The 13,694-nt window shown below is 52.8% G+C and overlaps 3 protein-coding genes and 1 non-coding gene across 4 annotated transcripts; 2 read left to right on the top strand and 2 right to left on the bottom strand.

The window, feature by feature from the left end:
* The first annotated feature begins 447 nt into the window (after nt 1-447).
* ColSpa_rRNA_016 lies at nt 448-563 on the top strand. The gene has a single exon (XR_007414247.1). It is a non-coding gene; the product is annotated as a 5S ribosomal RNA (ribosomal RNA).
* Nucleotides 564-2,101: 1,538 nt separating this feature from the next.
* Nucleotides 2,102-2,599, bottom strand: ColSpa_04356 (uncharacterized protein; the record flags this gene model as incomplete). The annotated part of the gene is made up of 1 exon (XM_049270568.1): nt 2,102-2,599. One exon carries the CDS (start codon nt 2,597-2,599, stop codon nt 2,102-2,104), a length of 498 nt encoding a protein of 165 aa, XP_049126525.1.
* A 1,022-nt stretch (nt 2,600-3,621) lies between these two features.
* ColSpa_04355 (uncharacterized protein) lies at nt 3,622-4,563 on the bottom strand (the record flags this gene model as incomplete). Its single annotated transcript, XM_049270567.1, has 1 exon — nt 3,622-4,563. One exon carries the CDS (start codon nt 4,561-4,563, stop codon nt 3,622-3,624), a length of 942 nt encoding a protein of 313 aa, XP_049126524.1.
* A 2,745-nt stretch (nt 4,564-7,308) lies between these two features.
* Nucleotides 7,309-8,203, top strand: ColSpa_04354 (uncharacterized protein; the record flags this gene model as incomplete). Its single annotated transcript, XM_049270566.1, has 2 exons — nt 7,309-7,880; nt 7,939-8,203. The coding sequence occupies 2 exons, from the start codon at nt 7,309-7,311 to the stop codon at nt 8,201-8,203; spliced, it is 837 nt and encodes a 278-aa protein (XP_049126523.1).
* Nucleotides 8,204-13,694: the final 5,491 nt, after the last annotated feature.

The following is a 13,694-nucleotide window of genomic DNA, read 5'->3' as shown; positions in this document are numbered from 1 at the left end:
GGAACTTTCTCACTGTGATTCAGTCTCTAGGGTGTCCAGACGTCGAGTCTCAGGCTATACACCCTTAATTTAAATAGTGGCCCTGGGTTACGACCCCTATTTACTAACACGCCGTTCCACGTATTACCGTAGACAAAATATCTACCGAGATTAGCACATAGTCATTCCATATCTTTCATCGGAATCGCACTGCCTCAACAGAAAGTATTCGATGCTGATGCGAGTGGGTCTTTGTATCGGAATCTCATGAGTTTTGGGTTAGATTGAGACCAAGTGCTGGTTCTGGCAGCAGAGATCAACCATTACCGAGGCTTATATATAGCCCAACCGGTGTCCCATGCCCGCACATCGCACACCTCTCGGTGACTGGAGGACGGGACCAGCACAACCGCCCCCCCCCCAGCGGACTCTATCTGTATAAGCAATTCCTAGCCCAGCCAACACCACATGCGACCATACCCACCGGAGAACTCGGGATCCCGTCCGCTCTCCCATCGATAAACCGGTGAGGGCCGGAGTAGTAGTTGGGTCGGAGACCACCAGCGAATGCCTGGTGTTGCATGTGTATTTTTTTTTTTCGCTTCAAGGACTTCTCGTGAGCTGAAGCCCAGCTGACATGAGGCATTGCGGACTTTTCTGCATTCGAGATTGACTGGCGGCGGCAGGGATCAAGGCATCTAACTGAGTGATCTCTACCACCGTGGGGTGGTCGAACCTGCGTGTACCAACAGGCCAGAGATCACGAGGGCGAGGCGCAGAGTTGCGGACACAACCTTTAGTTTTGCGGCCTTGCTTACCATGGACGCACGCACGTCGCTCTTCAGTACCCGTTGCTAGTTGTCCGCTCGAAAATCCATTCAAAGGCCCAGCTGGACGTGTGTTTTTTGTTTTGTTTTTTTGGAGGCCGGGTTGTCTACAGCCTGCAGGTGCGGTCCTTCCAAGAGTACAAATACAGCAGTTGAATGAAACGAACCACCGTCTCAATTGGGAACCTGTTACATACCTAAATTATCATACTACTAACACATCTATCAACCTTACTCATGAATGCTTATCGAGGCCATTCGTGCTTCGAAGTGACTCGTCGAGTGAGCACAATGAATAAGTGAACAGGCCGCAACCTCACAAGGTTCCCAAAATTTGGCCAGGGCGGTGGAGTCTCATCGTCGAGGTTGCCGGCCGCCAAGGTAGCAAGTAATACAGTAACCCACTCTGATCACTAAGATTTCGTCGTGTTAATGGGTTCGTGTGAGGATCGCAATGTGGACGGCAGATCCGGCCTCCCATGAAGAAAACCCCGTATCCGTAAAACAATCGACCATCTTGATGCACCTCAGTTTGCCTGATTAACTTTTCGTTGCCAGAGGTCGTAAGATGTCTCGAGCTATCCATGGGCTTGGGTCACACGGTCCCGGGAAAACATCAAGGGAATAGTATCGTATTTTGGGGCCAAAGGTCGCCGAAAATCCGCCTGTTGCATCCTAAGCGAATGAGCGAGGAATAAGAAGATGGGTGAAGGTGCCATGCCATTCAATGATAAGGATAGTTGTTGACGCCGAAGAATTGGCTGAAGTTTCGAAAGAGTGCTCAAGAAGGTCATAGTCATGGTGGAAAATTACTTATTCGGAGCCATTAATTTCACCTCAGAGAACCGAGACGACCGCAAAGCGAGGCAGACGCGTAGTTTAAATAGGTGTAGCAATCTTATACTTTTATTCAGTCACATGCTCATTTGTAGAACCATATATGACATAAAGACAAAACACAGAGTGGCGGCGGGTCTTGCGGTTCTGTTAAACCAGGCACACGGTACTCGTCCAACGGCGACTAGTTCCCCGCGGGAAACACCTATCTTTGGCAACAGTGGGTACATCGTCTTTCAATTGACTTTAAGAAAATCAAAGTTTACAAAAAAAAAAGGGGGACGTCACGAATCTTCTACCGGGCTATGTGGTACCGGGCTACTCGGAGCCTCCAACTCGTGGTGGTATACTTCACCTCATGTCCACGTTCATGCTCGTTTGCAATGAACCGACGAAGATACGCCACCCCCTTTTGCTCAATTGTCAGAATCAAGATGTCTTTCCATCAATATGTGAGATCAACTTAGATGGTTCGCTCCTGTCTCTTCAGCCTCATCAATGTCTGCCAAGATGACCCTCTCGCCCCCAAGGAACTCAAGCATATGTTGCAACATATCCTCTGAATACCAATGGTCCAGCTTACAGTACTCTCTGAGATCGACATTGCATCCCATCAGTCGTAGCACTCTGCAGGCTTGTTGACCGTGTCGAAGCAACACCTTGTCGTCCTTGCTTCCATGACCAAGGAAAACGGGCGTTTCCTGGAACGGTGGCACTGACTCGGATGAGTGCGAAGGAATACCAACCTCTTCTCGAATGATACGCAAGGCCTGTTTGAGTGGATCGGCTTCGGGTTCGTTCTCCTCCCAGCCAAAGAACGACTCGTCCTTTAATGCCTCGAAGACGTCGTCGTCCGGATCTGCTGGGTTCGTCTCTTCATGCTCGCCATGAATGTTATGGTTACGCTCGTGCAGAAGGTCTTCAATAGCGTCAGCCATAGGCAGCATCCCGCACATGCCTAGGATGCCACCGAGGGCATCGCCTTCCCACAATAAAAAGCAGAGAAGCGCAGCCGCACAGCCTTGGCTGAAGCCGCCCAGGAATATGCTGCCCGCGCCACCCACAAGCTGAGCTTCATCCCTGATAAGCGCGTGCACGAACTCAACGGTCTCCCGTGCATGGCCCAACACCGTTTCCTCCCAGTCGCCACTTCCGTCGTACCATTGATTGATAATGGAGCGTCTATAAATTGTCGCCCTAGACCGAGGCGCAGTTGGAAAAGTGAACTGCGTATGCGGTAGTGCTTCTCTCAAGACGACGATGTCGGACCGTGGTCCGCGGACATGAGCGGAAAGAAATGGCGGCGCAAAGATACGCGCACTCGACCCCCGACCATGCAGGAAGATTATGGAATTCAGGTGCGGCTGTTTCAGCGGCGGTATGACTAAGGGCTTTGGGAATGTGTGGAGTGGTAGACGCGCTTCATTGGTAACGTCAGGAGCATACTTTGAGCCGTGGTTTTCATGCATTGTCAACAAATCGGAAATTTCGCTACATCGCTAATCTGTGGCTGGATCGCTGCGAGGTGAAATGAAGTTCGGTTATTTGGCGGAGAGGTCCTCACCCCGGAATCCTTCCGGGCCGGATCCCCGCTTATTTACCGAATGTGGCAATTGAGGACAAGTCATGGGAACCGGACGTTCAACCACTTTTAGCTTAGGAAACAGTCAGATCAATAGTATTAAACGGAAGAATTTCTCAGAAAACAACCGCTGAGATTACCTTGTAAAACTCGGTCATAGGACGTGCTACGAGTCAGTGTTTTCGGCCATGGTTGGCCCCTTCTCCATGCCTTCTGCCAGCTCTCAGTGAGTCAACAACTTGATGCCGCAAAAAGACATACCTTTGGCTCGCCTGCATTTCATCCCATTCACAAGGCCACAAAGTAGACAGAGTAGCAAAGCAATAGCAGATAACTCCACAAAGGTGCAGCTCGCTCGCCGTTCTGTTCCGGAATCTATATACCGTTCTTGTGCACTCAATACATCATCTCATGAGCCGGCTTCATGAGGGCAAGTTCAATCCGCCAAGGCTTCAATATCATCTCCACCGCTCCATCCCTGTCAAAGTATGGCTCGTCGTTATAGGACAACTTGGCCTTGACGAACTCCCAGTACACGGGGTAGTAGCCAGCCTCCGACCAGTTCACAATTGCTAGGATATCTCCTGTCCACTCCGAGACGTAGATGTTGTCCGCTGTTAGGTTCCCGTGAGTGAAGACGAGCTCGCACCTGGACATTGTGAGCTCGTCAACGAATTCGACTGCGCTACGGACGAGATCATCGTCGTAGGCTACAGCACCAACACTGTCTTTAAGGATGTGGACGAACTCCGCATTATTCTTGTAGACCCTTTTCTGGTTCTTAGGATTAGTCCCGGGACGAGAGATGTAACGGTCGGCAATGATGGGACGTTGAGGGATCTCTTCAGGCTTAATAGACCTCAGCGCCTTGAGCATCTCCCTAAGTTGCACCACAGCGCGGTACTTCAGTCTGACATCCAATGTATTCCAAACTTCGCCAAGCGTTTTCACACCTTCCCCGCTAATTGGATCCTCAATGACGACTTCGGTACCAGTGGAAGGCGATATGACAACTCGGTAAGGAGGAATGCGGATGCTGGTCTCATTCTCAAGGTGTTGAAAAAGTCCATATCTCCATTGCTCGTCAGAACTGGCACGTGTCAAAGTGAGGGAAGGCGTCGAGGCTCTGGAACGCGAGAGCAGAGGCGGGCTGAAGGGCCGTTCCATTCTAGAATCGTAGGGATGGTATGCCGTGTTGCTTTCATGGGAGACCGCAGCATCGAGAAGGCAAAGACCCTCCTGGAGCTGTTTCCCGATTCGGTTTCTCTCGTAGAAACGAGCCAGCTTCTGAACAAATCCATGGCCCATGGACGTTTGATCCATACCAGAATATGTCATGGTGGGGTTTAAACAGAAAAGAAAAAAGAAGAAGAAAAAAATGAATGACTAAGAGAACGTGGACGATTATATGACATCTGGTATACGGTGTTGATTCAGTGACTTGAAGAGGAAGAGAATTGAGATTGTTGTACAGGACGGAGCAGAAGTCTTATAATCATCGTCTATTACCATAGGCGAAGCCTCATGTGGTTCTTGAGAACCTAATGACCAAAGAAATATCATACCATGTCTCACACATGCCTTCTCGGACAAGATGCGTAATAAACCCTTACCACCGAGAATAGACTCTTGAGTTTAGTCATATGGGTATGACTGTCTGCGCGTAAGGGTCCGCGTATCAAGCTGCTGCCAGTCGGGTTCGCAAGCTGTCGCCGAAGTCGAGAATCTCGAGGGAGACAGGCGCCTCTATCCGATGTATTTTAACCATTTTTAAAACTCTGTATTTCAACCATTGACAGGAATATCCCAAAGCTTCTTTACCCTTGGCTTTCTCGTGGCTTCAACTTTACTCAAGCCGCGCTAGACCCGACCCACCAAATTCAATCGCCCAACCAAGACATCTGGAAACTCTCCGACTAGCTTTATATCTGCGAGGGACCAATAATTGAATTCGGTACCAAGGATGTGTTGAAAGGCTTCGATGGTTGGCTTGAAATCTGGCAAGAATTTTCAAATGGCCCGTTTAACAGCCATTATTTGAAGGTGCCACTATCGAGCGAACAGATTTCGATGAAAAGCCCCAATCTAGTCTGCCATCACCTCCAATTTCAAACACTAATTTTGTGATACCGAGGTCAAACCCATCCTGATAGTGTCTGCATGTGAAGCCATTCGAGCCGCGCTGGCGGCAGGCAGTCCTGCCCTCCCCGTATATACATCTCCGAGTGGCTATCAGAGAATTTAAGGCTGTCAAGGAAGAACGAATGGGCTAGTCGCCTATTGGTGACGTACACTTAGGAATCCTGCACTAGTGTCCAGTTCAGGCGGGGACACGGATTGCCTTTTGCAAAGAGTCACCATTGATGTCGCTGTTCGTTTCCCTGACTGTTTGGATTCACGCCCAAGAGCCTCGTTACAGGTCCTTCTCCTTTGAGATTTTCTTATGCGCAAGATTACCAATAGCTGAAGGTCAGTAATGAGCCAGTCAAATGACGTCTGCTTCTGAATCGGTGCTGATTTCAAGGTTGTGCTTCGAAGCGGATTATCTCGACACAATCGGACTAGGTCATTATCCATCTCAAAACAACGGTAAAGCTAGAGCCTACTACTCGCCCCAAACGATGGTTTCCAAGGCCGCATTGAATTACTTCAATGGCTGTTATCTGTGCATATGGAAGAGCCTCGAGATACGCAGTCCAAAAGCTGCAGTGTGCAGAGCCAACCCCCCGAGCGCAGAGAAGCATGGCCGCGAATTTATTCGGCTACATGTTGGATTTCCTATTATAATTCCTCCCAGCTGTCTCCAAATGCTTTTGAGAAGGTAGGAAACCCATGTTGCAGTCTCACATACCTCTAACACAATGTGGGCCCATGAAGCGAAGCCTTACAGCGTCCGGTGATCGTATCATGACAAGCGTCAAGTGGCCAGCGGCACTCCTACACTTATTCTTTGGGGCCTCCACTTTACTTCAGAGTCCCTGTTTCAGCATTGTTGTACGAATATGAGAGAGCGTTGCGCTCAACTTGGTATACTTGTTGCATCATGCCTTGAGTTGCTAGGAGCACGTAACGCCAACACAAGGGACCCAAATATAGGTATAGAGTTAATCATAATGACAGAAAGTACAATCATGCCCCATCATGAAACATTGTTAGTACGTGTCGCGGTATGTAACTCTCACGTTGTCATGGAAATCGTTGCTGCTTCGCGAACCAGCTCGCTGAGGGGCGCCGCCAAAGGTCTCGTTCGCAGACAAGCATGGAATTAAGCATACCTGCTAGTGAAAAGTGAAAAAAGGCAAGCCCACAAGTCTCGATTGTCTCTCTACTACGTAATACGAGACCGAGATTACTCGAGGTCGAGTGTGCGGTCAGCCCTACGTCAGGAGCCAAGCGATTGTAATTTGGGTCCCTATGCGGTCATGATGATCTGTTTGGCACCACGATTGGAAGCCCCTTCAAGGCGTACCGCCAATAGCCAAAGATCATCCGGGGGAGCAGCCAGAAAGAAAAAAAATCGAATCTCCTGTTGATGTCTAGCACGCGTCGGCCAAGCTATTTGTGCAGTAGCCCAATGCGCACACAGGCACGGCAGTACGGGTATGCGGCTCACTCCCAGGCCCCAGCAACGGGTCGCTTAATCCCGTCCCTGTCACCTCTTGCCCTCCCGGAGCATTTCCAGCGGACCAGAGGAGCGCTTGCGAACACTTATTTTCGTTCCAGGCCCTGTGATATGTGACCGCGTCTGGTGATGGGTCCGGAGCCTGCTGCTGCTCCCTCCTCGTCGTTACGTGGCGGTGACGATGGTCAGCCACAATCCTGCCCTGTTTGCGGCGTTGCGTGATGTCGTTTCATGGGGCGACATCATTCTGTTCGATATCGTGTTAGAGATTCGGGCGTACATAAAGAAGGCAATGGCAGCGACTCTTCTGGGTTGGTCCTTGGGAAACAGACAAAGTCGACTCAACTTCAAACGGAGCAACATTCACCGCGGCCCGCCACTATCATCCGCCCATTGGTGAAGCAGCCATACCCCGAATAACACTTCACTTACATCCAAAAACTCGTTCCGCGATGACCGCAATGAACCAGCGTCGCCCCATGGACGCGCCACTCGATGGCCCTGTCCACCGCGAGAAGCCCACGGGTCTCCTCACCCGCTTCGTCCCGGACCGTCTGCGGCACTCCAAGTTGTACAAGCTATTCCTGCGCCTGACGCGCGTGCTCCAGTTCCTCTCCTCCGTCATCTCCCTCGGCATCTTCTCTCAGCGCCTCTTCAAGGTCTACCGCCTCGTCAACTCCATCAAGACGCGCCGCGGCGTCAACGGCTCTTACGGTGCCGTCGAGGGCATCCTCGCCGCCGCTGTGCTGTACACCCTCATCACGACCATCTTCGGATGTATCAAGAAGAACTCTAGCCCGGGCAGCAAGAGCTGGCTCCGCTGGCTGTGGGTCGTGCTCGACCTCCTCTTTGTGGGCGCCTTCATCGCCGTCGCCGTGCTCACCTCTCCCAACGGTGGCATGGCTGGCCCGAGACACTGCTACAACGGCACTCGTCTCCGCGACGGCTCCAACAATGCTTCAGGCCAGACTGCGAGCAACGACGATACTTGCAACTTGCCTTGGGGCACCTTTATTCTGGGTATCATCAGCACGTAAGTCCTGCAAACCCATGTCGCAGTATATAATGATGCTAACACTTTCTTCTAATAGTCTCCTCCACGCAATCACTGCTTCTTTCCACGAGGTCAGAGATCATCGCCGCAGAAACAAGCTCGCCATCGCCGAGGAGGAGAAGGCCATGCACCACGCACACGGGGAGCCCGGATACAATGCGCCGGTCCACAACGCACCCGGCCACGCTGGTGGTGCACACGCCGGACCTGGTCATGTCGGACATGGACAGGCCGGACATGCTGGAAACGCGGGAGGGTATACCAACGGCTCCGTACCCGCGTCAGGCAACACTACGTACTAGTGAAAGGACATAGTATTTTATTGACGATGCGTCCGTCACGTTGAAACGTCGAACACGAAGGCGATGAATTCCGGTTTTGCGAAGGAAGTGATCCTGACAAGCGGGTTAATTTATATCAAGACCGAAGATTGGGTCATGATGGTTTGAGGAGGTTTAGGACTGTTGCGGCATTGATACCCTAGCAATATGTCTGCTTAATAAATCAGTTTTGTATTACAAGAGGATGTTGCTACCCAAAATTATTGACTTTGTATGACTTGTCGCGAAAGTATTCAAGGATAAATCAGTCCCCTAACCTGTGTCGCCATATTACTCGGCGTCACGCCAGCATAACCAGCTTCCACCTTGACTGAATCTGCTGAAGAGTAAATTGGAATGATGAGAACAAATGTTGATCATCAATCATCTACGCTGTTTGAGTTCGTTAACAGCCTCACAACCCAACCATGCTGAGATGGAAACAAGACTATAGACAGGATCGCCAAGGAATATGGTTGATTGGGCTGTGACAGGGGACCCAGCAAAGCGATGCGCTGTCATCATCATGCCGGCAGTCAGCGACCGTTGTAGGAGACTAGAGGTGACGTTCAGCTCGTCCTGCTGGAAGCGGCACAGCAAATTAATGTATGTAAACCTGCACATTGACCACCCAGCTTTGTCAGATAGTAAGGCAAGCCAATGGATAAAACGCCTGGTAGTCGCGCCAGAGATGACCACTTCTTGGCGACGTTTGCTGTGCGTTCTGACCAAGACCATAAGCTTACCCACCGTCTGTTGATTGCATCAAGGGATGCGAAGGGCATGTCAGCGCCCACTCGCTCAATTCCGCGCGAAACTGAGGATGTGGCGTTTGTTTGGCCGCGATGGGGCATGAACTTGGGTTGATTGATGCCAGCCAGACATCCGAGACGGGCGCGGGGGGGAGCAGTGGGAACCGGTCGGAGACGCCGTGGCCATCGAACCCGACTCGTGAACCTGACTGCTGTTCGACCCCAGTCTCGCGCAGCGCCTTACGAGATGTCTCTTGGGGTGGTTGGACAAAGAGAAAACGAAAAAGAGCGCCATAAGGCTGAGTGAGGCCAGTCACCTGCAACCAGATGTCAGTAACATGACGAGGGGTCGCAAGATGCCGACGTGTGGATAGGACGTCCGCCAGATAGAAAGGGCGTTACGAGGTTTTTTTGTCAAGATTAGCGAAAGAGTGGCAGATGCTCCATTTGGCATGTCACGCCGTTCTCCGTTAGCCTGAACCTTCCCACATTTAGAGACTGAGGATACGGGGTTGGCATAGAGTGGGCGGGTTCGAGTTAAATTTAGAGGTGCCGCTGGCGCTAGCGGCGCGCTTCCGGCTCGTGAGCTCTCTCGACTTTCGGGGGATTGCCTGGATGCTTCTTTTCGGGATCCGTTGCCCGGGCGCTCGTGCCGGGGCATGGTGGCATCACGGATATATTTGGTTTGACTTTCTTGGAGCCAGCGATCGTTTCTCGAAAGCCCGAGATCGACCAGGCAGTCCCGAGACAGGTGGTGTGGCGCGCTGCCGGTGGTCACACAACCTAGAGATGTGCCGATTTAGCCTCCCAAGCCTCCCGTCACCGGTATGTTGTGATACCTGCCAACCGACCAGCCCCAGAGCCGTGGTCTCTGAAGCAAGTCCTTTTCTGCAAGCCCTGCGCCTCCTCCACAGTCGACATGGAGAAGACCGAACCTCAAATTTGCAAGGATTGTGATGGAGAAGTTTGGGTAATCAGGCGACAAGGCGGTCTCCATCAGTAGAACTCCAGTCAGCATCAGGACCTAGGCGAACAAGGAAAAGTCTTCACGTATAGAGCAAAAGTTCGGACACGAGGGACAGACCGCTGGCGCACGATGGGTGATGGAGGGCAAGGCCAGAGGTGGGCTGAGTGACGTTCAGATGCCAGGATCGGTGTGTCCCGCCGTGTTCTGAGTAAAGAAGCGTCCGAGCTTTTGGAAGACAGACGACTGCAAGCTGAGTGTTGCTGGGCCGCCGAAAGGGCTGAGAGTAGTTGGGCTCAGGACCGGGTTGAGCGAGAGCAGAGGCCACAGCCTATTGTCGACAGTTGGCTTGCACAGCCACCGCCTGACGGCTTGCAAGATGTGGGGTTGAGGCAACCCAGCCAGCTGGGATACGAGTGCTCGCAGCCCAGGAAGGGAACGCTACAGCTTGGAGCGTGGACGGGCTCGGGATAGTCCGGTCCATCTAGTCGATGGTTGCGCGAGCGGACAAGACCATTTGCGCGGTCCCCCGTGATCGTCATGAAGCTGTTGGGACGGAGCCCAGCACAGAGTAGTGAATTCGGGTTCATGGAACGTTACGGTCTTGCCTGTCTCCGACTGGCAACGCGCTTACCTCGACCCGAGATTGGCTTCGCTCCAATCCCGAGGCCAGAGGCAAAATTTGCTCGCAGTTGCCATGACCAACCTTCGCCTTTCGTGTTGTGAAATGGCGCGCGGCGAGCGGGAGCCCCGTGTTGGCCTTGGGCCCCTAAGCCGTACAGCGGAGAATTATGAAGATCTCTGGAGTCTTTTTTGGGGGTCATCGGCACGAAAGGATGGAATGGGCCAAGAGAGGCTTGGAACCCATCCTGCTATGCTACGACGGACTTAACGCAACAGGAGTCGCGATGGAGAGACAGGGGGTAGCTGGTCAGTGGGCGAATGAGGGGAAAGACAAGAGGTGACAGGATGCGACCAGAGGCTGAAATGAGAGCCTTGAAATGACGGTGGGAAAAGGGGGTTTGGTGGCACTGTGGCCTGGGCAAGGAGCAAGTCCGAAGTCCATTTGTTCAGCTGTCCGACCCGCCTTTGTTTCGAACAGGTCGAAGCTGAGAGCCGGTTCGCGTTCACGCGAAAATAAGAAACCATGGGAGTCCTGGGCGGATGGACTCCTGTTTCAAGGAGGACACAAACAGGCCACAGCCAGCGGTTCGGGTTCGCGATAGGCCAGAGATGTAGAGATGGTCTGGTTCCCGGGCTCATGGGACTTGATGGGATAACGGTGCATTGCAACCATTCGATGACATGAGTCTTGGGATCGAGGGGGCTGTGGTTGGCTGACAGCGGCCGCGGGGCCCGGTGCATAGTATCTTGGCTGGAAGTTCTAGGCGGCTGTGGGAGGAGCGCGGCTGCTAGGAGAGAGAGCGTTGGGCGATCGCCCCGAGATGAGCGCAAGAGACACCAGGGGATGGGAGGAAAACAAGCCGAACAAAACAAAGGGCCGCAACTCGGCGTAGCCCGCGTTCAGAGGTTCCGTCTCCTGCATAGCTGGGCGCAGCTTTGCTTACACCCCAATTATGCGCGCGCGCGCGCTCTCTCCCACTAAGGTGTATTGCGAGTCTAAAAGCAGGGTCCTCTGGACGTACATGTCATCTAATACTCTCGATAGCACCGTCTCCTACCAAGTTAAAGCGCCAAGTTGCCAAGGTCTGACGATATGCTGCGGCACCAAGTCTCAAGTTAAGGTACGGTAGGTTTTGGGAGATCTGCCTCGGTGGACGAGCTAGAGTTTGGCCTCGCAGCGGGAGGCACGCGGCCAGACACGGCACCATCATCGGGCGATGGGGACCCGGGATTGCACTGGCTCTTGCGTTATGGCTGACCAGGGCAAGTCGGGTTGGGTTAATGAGTCGAGTAGGAGTCGAGCGAGCGGTTAATTTGAACTTGACGGAGAGTGTGGGCACGACGGAGACGGAGACACACACACACACACATAAACACCGTGCACACTCCATTCACGGACCGGCAAAAACGGATATGTCGCAGGGGTCACTGGCCACTTTTTCGTTCAGCGGCAGGCGAGACAGGACTAGAAGCTGGAGTCGGGTCGTCCGTAGACACCAGCAGATGGAAGATGCGACGGCAGCCTGCAGTTAGTTCATCTGTGCCCCGTGTCTTGGTCATCGAGCCCCTGCAGCGTACACTGACTGCGATGCCTTCCTTTTCCTTTTCCTTTTCCTTTTATTTCTTTTAAATGTGAAGGGAGCTTTGGGTATTCCATCTTGGCCTGGGGTACAGAGTACCCGCCCAATGGAGCATCTCGATCAAGTTGGATAAACCTGCCTGGGTAGCCGAGCAGCGGGTAACACGAGCTCTTCATCGGTTCAATGGGCCCTAAGGCTGTACATAGGAGGGCGGTCCAGGTTCTGAGTAAGGGGAACGACCACTCGGTCAACATCGGGGCGACAATGCGCGCTCGACCAGTGGTGGACGGCGGGCGGGTGTGGAATGCGGGAGACAGAAACAAAGGAGGCGGGCGGCTCGACTGGACAATGGATGGATAGACCGAGAACGGAGCAGCTGGCTGACACATTTGACGTTGCCTCCAAGCCGCCCCGAGGAATGGTTCGGCCTCGTGGGCAGTGCAGCTCTTGGAATGCGCTGGAAACGGCCCGGATAGGAGGCAGACGGACGAATGGTTCGGCGGCAACGCAACGTCAGCGAGGGGGAAAAGAAACGTAGCGAGTCCTCGATGGTGATCGTTGCGACCTCCTGGTGGAATTCCACTGGGGCTCCAGATACGAAGGTAGAGTGGTGTGTTGTGTTTGTGTCCGTGTTTCCGTGCGCTTCTTGTGCTGATCACGTAACGTCCCAAGTGGCTTTGGCCAGGAAATATGCTTGATTGCCCGTGGGTCGCTATCCGCAATGATGTAGGGCATGTACATCTGTACAGTACCTTAGCTATGTACAGTACAGCACCCCGACTCCAGATGCCGCTGTCTGCTGTCTTTCCTCTGTGCTCCATACAGTTCCAGAAAGGACCGTCTGACAGTGTGTCTCTGGGCGCTGTGCCTGCATCTGTCTCTCTGCGTCGCTGCAATAGTCCAACCCATAGGTACTAGGTATGGACGTGCTGGACGCAAGCGACCTGAATGGCATGGGCCGTCTGGCGTCCTGCAGTGCGTGCTCAACTCCCAGCGATCCGAGATCCATCAGGAACGCAGGAACAGATGGACGGCAGGCCTTTCTTCCCTCTCTTTTCCCATCCGTTCCCATCCTTGCTCTTTCACCAACTAAACAACAACATCACCACCACCACCACCGGCTCGCTGTGTACCGCCACTCCAGTCCTGCTTCTGGGTACCATGTATACTACTTCAACTTGCAAACGGTACCCTGCCCTACCGCCCTCTCTGCCTTACGGAAAGGAGATCCCGGCCGAGAAAGAAAGCAGCGCCACTCCACTCGGTGCCTTTCTTCTTCGGGCAAAGTGACAGAATCCTGCTTCTTTCATTGGTCGTCTATGCAACTGCAAATTAATCCTTTGGGGACTTTGGATCAAGAAGCAGCCCACCAGTGTCTTTTACCCCCCCTGATCCAAGCCCACTTCGAGTCCATGTCCCTTTTTTTCCTGGTCACGCCGCCACTCACAAGTCTCGACTCCTACTTCACACACTTGCAGCTGCTCCTGCACGCTCACACACACTCACACCAGAGCAGGAGCCGAATTGCCCGCCCGCCCTGGGACAAAATGAAC

The sequence above is a fragment of the Colletotrichum spaethianum genome, assembly GCF_022836535.1.
Source record: "Colletotrichum spaethianum MAFF 239500 DNA, contig09, whole genome shotgun sequence".
NCBI lineage: Eukaryota > Fungi > Ascomycota > Sordariomycetes > Glomerellales > Glomerellaceae > Colletotrichum > Colletotrichum spaethianum.
The sequence above is the reverse complement of the archived record's forward strand: the minus strand, read 5'-3'. Positions and strand labels throughout refer to the sequence as shown.